The sequence below is a fragment of the Diadema setosum genome, chromosome 2, assembly GCF_964275005.1.
Source record: "Diadema setosum chromosome 2, eeDiaSeto1, whole genome shotgun sequence".
NCBI classification, from domain to species: domain Eukaryota; kingdom Metazoa; phylum Echinodermata; class Echinoidea; order Diadematoida; family Diadematidae; genus Diadema; species Diadema setosum.
Window position 1 is genome coordinate 44,591,889 of NC_092686.1, and position 7,941 is coordinate 44,599,829.

The 7,941-nt window shown below is 38.8% G+C and overlaps 1 protein-coding gene across 1 annotated transcript; it reads right to left on the reverse strand.

The window, feature by feature from the left end:
- On the reverse strand, nucleotides 1-7,450 carry LOC140246025 (macrophage migration inhibitory factor homolog). Its single transcript, XM_072325473.1, has 3 exons — nucleotides 6,947-7,450; nucleotides 3,823-4,001; nucleotides 1-992 (listed from the first exon to the last, which is right to left on the reverse strand). The coding sequence occupies exons 1-3, from the start codon at nucleotides 7,052-7,054 to the stop codon at nucleotides 836-838; spliced, it is 444 nt and encodes a 147-aa protein (XP_072181574.1). The 5' UTR covers nucleotides 7,055-7,450; the 3' UTR covers nucleotides 1-835.
- Nucleotides 7,451-7,941: the final 491 nt, after the last annotated feature.

Genomic DNA, 7,941 nt, shown 5'->3' on the forward strand with positions numbered 1-7,941 from the left:
TGTGTGTGCGTGTGCGTGTGTGTGTGGTTTTTTTTTTCACAGTTTTATCAAATAATTATGAACATAATCAGTATATGATTATTATGTATTGTTTTCATCCGATAGTGGCATTTCATATTCTATTACTATACACAGCTGTATGTCACTCCGCAATTCAGCCACTTGGCTGCCATGGCAGTATTGTGAATAAACCAGACTGAATGAATGAATGAATGACCTTGTTTACAGCATTGTTTACTGATCCTCGGAACTCATGATTGAAATTTTGGTGTCGACCCTGTCTAACAGTAGTGTCCCTTCTCTGTAATTATCGAGACATGATTGGCGTTAGATCAAATAGGTCACACAACATCAGCTGAGAATAAATTGTGCTCTTTGATAACAATTAAAAACATCCACAATACGTATATAATGTATAATGATAACACTGTTTTCTGTCCTGTAATGACATGGAATCCAGTTAACAGGTTCATAGGACATATTTTAGCTCTGTAGTCAAAGTCAATCTGGCCCATCACAAAATTAAAGCACTTGATGAAAATAATACCTCACACATTATGAAAACAAAACGAAACGTACATTGTCATCGTTGAGTGCTGAGAGCACCAACAGAATAGGGCACCAACATCGATCGATCCGCTCGGTCACACACATTAACACATGCCTTTTATATCGTGTATGCACAATAGCTACATCATAGTCTTTGTTCACACGAATATTATTACGCGACTGAGATACACCCGGTATGCGATAGTGGATAAATCTCCAAGTATGAACGCTGATATCATTCCACATCAAACTTTGGCAATATCCGCTGGACAGGACGTGTGAGACCTTAAGGTCCGCCTTTCATTGGCGAACATTCTGCCTGTCGCTTGCTGTATCTGACATCGAATGGACCGCCTTCCGCCATACAGCCGTAGCGATCTGACAACAACCCGCCATCAAGCCCAATGTCGTCTGCTTTGGTCGTTTGCATGTACACCATGAACCTGCGACAACCATACAGAAGAAATGAAAACCGATCAACATATTACATTCAATAAGGATTAAGCATATCAATAATTATTTTAGAACACACAGGAAACGGAAAATCACGATAACACGTAAAAACAGAGAATAATTTTCCTGGTATACATCGCATAGCATCTTGCTATGAATTTGGATATACAAAATGTCATTTATGTAGCAATTTCATTACATAGACCTGAATACCATTTCGTTCTATTATACATATTACTATAATAAACACAACTAAAATTGCGTTACAATTTCGAGACGGGAATTTATTCGCTGGAAAGTAATAGGCTATGAGCATAAGTGACGGAATTACGACAAAATAAATAAAACAAAACCTTGTCGTTCCGTATTACTATTTTTTTTAACACTCAGGAAATTTCTTTAACACGTCAATCAATAAAATCACACGACGTAAGTTTAACTTCAGAATCAAGACAAATATGACTGCCTTGTAAAATCAAGGAAGTTCGAGAAATGGAGTCACAACAGTCTTATTTGCTTTGATCCCATGCTCGAAGCCGCCACTCAAAAATATTTGAAGTAAGTGTCAAACTGGATCTGCCGCTCAGATGCGAAGACAATAGGCGTTTTCACATCAGCCCGATAAAAATCCAAGCTCGAGATATTTTTCGCGATCGCAAATTAGCGTACTATTTCATTTCCTATTCACATCAGCCCGAACATTATCAAATAGCGCGCTAGTTCGCATTAATTATCCTATTTCGGAAATTTCCCGAGTTGGACTCGAGATATTATATCGATCAATTAGCGCGCTAATTTGTATTCACATTATCAAATAGCGCGCTATTTCGTGATCGGGTAAATTTCCCAAGTCAGAAAATAGCGCGCTATTTCGAAACATCGGGCTGATGTGAAAACTTAAATAAATTGATTAAAAAAAAACAACTATACTTGAAGATGATACCATATTAGTTTCATTTGGCGGAAATAAGGAGAAAAGTGATAAAACCCGCTTTCCATGAGGGTAATATTTCAAACACTTTCACAAAATACAGCTCAGATTTACACTTTTGCACATATTTTCGAACGGAATTGACTTCTGTTTTATATGCTTTATCATTAGGTGAAATTTCATTGCATTTGATATATAAACGAGCAGCATATACCCGATATTATGTTAGGGTTAAAAATGAATCTTCAGATTGCTCAAAAAGATTGCGGCTTCAAGCATCGAACATCAAAGGTACAAATGCACCTGTGGAATTCTTTTTTCCATCCATATAGAAAACTGACAGCTGATTGAATAATTATAGTCAGTTGTAACTCCATCTCTCGAAACTCCTTAGTAAAACATTGAGTCAGAAGGCTTGTCCATGAAAATCAGCTGACGTCAAAAGTCCTATGGCGCAATAAGCCAGTTCGGGGTTAGCTCATGGGCACATCGGTACAAATGACCTTTCTTCTTTCTCAGTTGATTAGGCACTCCACGAGTTTTCAAGCGAGAGAAGGTATTTCAGCTTACCCGACGTAACAATTTATGGAATTCATCAGTCATGCTCAAACAAAGAATGAACTTGCGTAGACCAAGTGACCAGAATGATCCATCAATTAGCACTTTTGAAAGCATCCATTTCATTATTTCTCATTGAATGTATTAACAATCTTTCTCTATTGATATTGTCAAATTCCGTTTTTGCTGTCAGGTGGATGTGCTGGCAAGCACCACTCATAATGATCACTTGAATAATCATTACATCACAGATGCTTATCTCAGTGAATAAAAAACCAACATGCTCTGCCGGTACTGATGACCTTTTTCTGCTCATGCTCAAAGTGGAACCCCGAACTGGCTTATTGGTAGTGATGGAGGGTTCAAAACTCGGCTACTTCCAATGATCGATGGATGATACATAATCATGCAAACATTTATACTGTAGTTATAATATGGATGCCTAGCTTGACCAAATCTCATACACTCCCGAGGAAAAACACGATCACCATCATACACATTGTCATAAAGACATCCACAAAATAGTAGCGGATTTAGAGGGGCGCAACGGGCGCGCGCGCCTCTTTATTCTTTGTTAAAACAAAAGAAATAAAAAGAAAAAATGAAATGAAACCCGGAAGTAGCACCAAAAAATATTTTTGCGCCCCTCCCCCCCCCCTTTACGGAATTCCTGGATCCGCCCCAGGCTTGGCACACTTGACCTTACATCACCTTCAGTGCAAGGAGACATGTGTCGCAGACGCCTTAATAGGTCAATGAGTGGAGATACAATCATGTTCAGTGTAGTTATCATCAACCTGTAAGCATTCCCCGCCAATAACTTCAACAATACCTTTGCTCCGGTAAACAAACTGTTTGCATGACCGTGGAGTAGCTCCACGGTTGAACCTTGAACGGAGTAGGGTACATTCTCTGGCACAAACAAGTATTGTACACATTATTGGGAGCCACAGTGAATCCATTCTGTCTAGTTTAACATCTGTCACAACAGGTGTAGACTGTACATAGCTTAGTACTCCTAAGCACCCCCCCCCCCCTTTCCAGTCTTGGAGTAACTCGCACTCGTGGTCTGGTGCTCTAATTTCAAAAAAAAAAAAAAAATAGAGAGATCTGGATAACAATAGACATCAATTTAGCTTATTGTTTTCGTGTATATTGCAAAGTCTGAACATAACCATCACTCAAATGACATTCTAGTAATTCCGTCAAAAAAGGCAAAGATATAATCACAGCTATTGATGCACTTAAAAGAGAGAGAGAGAGAGAGAGAGAGAGAGAAAGGAATGTCTTTCGGGTTGAAGAAAAAACGAAGGACATGTATAGAGCCACACCTGTTTGGGTTAGGAACTTTGAGCTTGTCTTTGATGAAGTCTAAGATGGCTTGACTGAGCTGACGTCGACGCTCGATGTCCCCGAACCCACGTGAGGTGTATAGGATGAGGTACCCGGAAGGCTCCTTCGTACCTCCAGTGTAGAGGATTTGACTGGGGTGGATGTGCACTGATATGTCCTATCAGACAAGACACGGAATGAAAGATATGACTAACACTGAAACATCACAATCATTACTCATCCTTGCACAGAGCGGCGTATACACGCTGATTTATACAGCCAGTGAGCTGCTTTCTCAACTTAATTTCACAGGCTGTACTGTCCTTTCATACAACATCTTGCATTGCAACTAATCGACAAATTGCCCAACATAGATGTAAATAATTCACCCGTTTCAGACGGGAACCTGGCAGCCTGTGTATTAAGTCTAATAATGGAAATTTCAGAATTCAGTACGGAACGGGTTAACAATATTTACGTCGGTGTAGGGCAATTTGTCAATCAGTTACAATAAAAACATCTCAATGGATGAGTTTCATGATTTGAATAAACATATATGATAATGAGTTGCATACTTTCCACTTTATTCTTCAGTAATACACGCACTTATAAGTTTGGTGCAGGCCTATACCTTCTGCTACACGGAAAAGTAACGGGGATAACATTTTTACAGCTAACAAGACAAATGTTCTTGTGACATATTTCTCCAAGCAAAGGGCAGTTAATAACCAGCTCAAAGGGCAGTTAATAACCAGGTCGAAGGCCATCACACAGAGAAGCTAGGATACGACCCTGATACAGTGGACTCCCGTTTAACGAAGTCATTGGGACTGACAGTTTTTCTTTAGTTATATCGAAATTTCGTTATAACCGAACCAATAAACACTACACTCTTAAAAAGAAAAGGGTAAATCAACATTTAAAAGGGGCGAGGAGTGACAGCGTTTTTAAAATGTTGTATTCACCCTTTTATCCAGCTGAATCCAACAGTTAGATGTGCTAGATACAGCAAGAAAAGGGATGAATACAACATTTTTAAAACGCTGTCACTCCTCGCCCCTTTTCAAACGCTGATTTACTTTTTTTCTTTTTAAGAGTGTAAAGATACATAGAGCAGGTAATATTGCAGCCTGAATTTTTATTTCGTAGTAACCGTAATTTCGTTATAACCGTGTTCGTGTATGACGGGAGTGCACTGTAATAAGTCAGGTCATTGACCCGAGCCCAACCAGGAAGTGGTAACAAGAGGAAGACAAACACGTATTAACATACTGCACAGATAGGAACAATGACGTGTGGAACCAATTCGGCAGAGATGACGGTTTGCCCTCAGCCTCCTTACCGTGGTCACAGCACAATGTTCGTGAGACGTATCTCTCGTGTGTCCGGGTTATAGGTACCTACTTCGGTCATTTTGTGTTTCTTCCACACTCTTCTTCGTTTCTCGAAAAATCAAGTACTGTACACATAGCATACAATGTCAAGCGGACGGAAACCCACCCATTCTTAATGACAATAACAGCACCTCTCACAAATAGTTAGGCCTATAGTTATTCTGCTTTCATAAGTCTGCCGAAATATAAATTTTTCACAGATTACACACAGCTACAACCGCTAACTTCTATCTCTGCAAAGCTGCGCCACAATGCAAATATTATCTAACATTTTCTAACTTGCGCAGCTACGTTTTTTAAGTAACACCTCCCCCCCCCCCCCAAAAAAAAAAGAGAGAGAAATCAACGGTTAATCAATGGTCTATGATTACGTATTTATGCATCTGGCAACAGCAGCGATAAAATTGCAACTGATTGACAGATTGCCCCACATCGACGTAAATTATTTACGTCGATGTATAGGGCAATTAAATTTGTCAATCAGTTGCAATAAAAACACCTCGACGGAAGAATTCATGAATTTAAGAGAGATAATTCCTTCACATTACTCAAATAACTGAACGGGAGAAAGAGTTTGATGAGTGAATATGTAGAATTCCTTAGTGGAAGATACAAAAAGATGAAGAAGACGGGAGAGAAAACACTGAACAGGTACTATTTATAAATTGGCAATGATAGGCCTATGATAGAGATAATTCTACTACATACCTTATAGGATAGCTAATCATTGGCTATCACAGTCTTTTGTCATATATTCAGGTGGGGCATGGGTAGCGACGACATAAAGATGAGCATGCATGTTAGAACCAGTTTCCAAGGCGATGAATGGCTTTGACATACCACACTTTCTATTCGTTTGTATTGCTACAATGCTAATTAACAGAAGTACATCATCAATGCTTTTGTTGGCACTAATACACCTACACTATAAACCTTAAACATTTTCAAGAGATAGATCGATACAGGTAGAGGGAGAGTAATATAGTTTGTATGACCAAACGTTTTTAATGATCATTATAATGTAAGCCTATATGCGTATAATATACAAACGGGAAATCATTTTGTGACATAAGGAAAATGGGGATATCTCGATCTATTGTACAATTTGTATTATACCAAGGAAATACTAGAATAGTACCTCCTTGATTATACTTGGTGTATACAATATGATGATAGGCCCTATTATCATGGATTGATGATTGTTTTCATTTACATTATTTTCATTTTCAACAAAAAATAATGGGGCATAGCGTATATAAACCATGCTAAAAAAAAGCAATATAGCGTGCTTTGATGTATTCTATTAAATGTCACAATAAACACGCATTGTACAATGGGGTGTACGTGGAGCAAAGGTGTACATACGTCAGACAATGTATTATTAAAATACTGCAAAGTATTGAAAATGGAAGGGAAGCTGAGCTCAAAAGGAGGACTTGTCATTATGCATTCTCACCTAGAAACATATCATAATAAGATACAGAAAAATGTTGGCTATGTCCACTGAAACGTAAAACGTATTATTTATATGTTACAGTGAGTGACAACACATAATATGCACACCGGACATCGACACTGTTGTATAATAAAAGGTAAAACTTACTGCGTTGTCACAACACGTCGTTTGAGATCGATCATATTCATATCAGATAATTCATCTTGCATAACTATGAACTGACAGTATTTCAATACTACTGACAATAGAATTGTAACCTTGATTATTCCGTACCTGTCCATCCCTGTGTAATCTATCCGCCAGAATATTAGTTAATCCGATGGCGAAATCGTCGCTGAATGATTCTGCCCTGATATTCGTCTCGAACACGGCGAGAGGCATTTTTTACTGTTATTTCGATCTCGATATTTTATTGACGGAGACTCTCTTCCTTCGAATTGTACTGTGCTCACATGCAAACCGTGTCGCTATTTAGACTGCGAGAGTTATGGCACGAAAGTATAGTCTTAAACGGCGATTTCACACGCGGAAAATCCCCAGTCAGCCGCTTGACCTCACTGAGAAATGAAGATGTTCATGCTGGGAACAATTATTTGCAGATTTATACTATAGCTGCTTTGTACAAGTAGTACGCGTGCTTTCTCACGTAGACACACGCTGTCATGGTCAGGCGAAATTACCACAATCTTTATCAGATACAGTACATCCTTCAGCATCAGCATCTGCATTGCATGGCCACAGCGCGGCGAGCTGCAGGCAAACCCGACGTGCGCGTGCCAGTTTTGCAGGCAGGCTTTCATGTGTGTACATTCTGTTTCGCTATTCCAACGCCCGCTTATTAGTCATTCCGTTCGCACTAGCACGGCCCAGCTGATATCAAACCTCAGTCAGGTCATGACCTTCCTCCGTATACAAGGCCAGCTGTCGCAGTCGCGATTTTAAAGAGGTACATACAAACTGCAGTTAAATTTCAATGAGTCAAGCAAATATAAAAAAAAAAAAAGTATGATGAGATATAATGAATAGGCCTAAATTGATACACGATATTAATGATATGTTATTAACGATATTAATGATATTGTCAACGATATTTATTTTTGCTGCAAGAAAAGATATTGTCAAAGACATTAGGCGATAAGGTCATTATTGCCAATGCGTTTCCGAAGGATTTGCATACAGATTATGTTTAACAATAATTTCATTCTTCCCATCATGCAGTTGGACTTGATCTTTATTAAAACAGAGATTAAAAGAGAGTAGTTGTACCT

What these genes read in the sequence shown, in the direction of transcription:
- LOC140246025 (XM_072325473.1), bottom strand. Translation starts at nt 7,054, where the DNA reads ATGCCTCTCGCCGTGTTCGAGACGAATATCAGGGCAGAATCATTCAGC. An exon ending in GATTACACAGGGATGGACAG is followed by an intron (nt 4,002 to 6,946) that starts GTACGGAATAAT and finishes CTTGTCTGATAG; the next exon opens with GACATATCAGTGCACATCCA. An exon ending in AAAGTTCCTAACCCAAACAG is followed by an intron (nt 993 to 3,822) that starts GTGTGGCTCTAT and finishes TGGTTGTCGCAG; the next exon opens with GTTCATGGTGTACATGCAAA.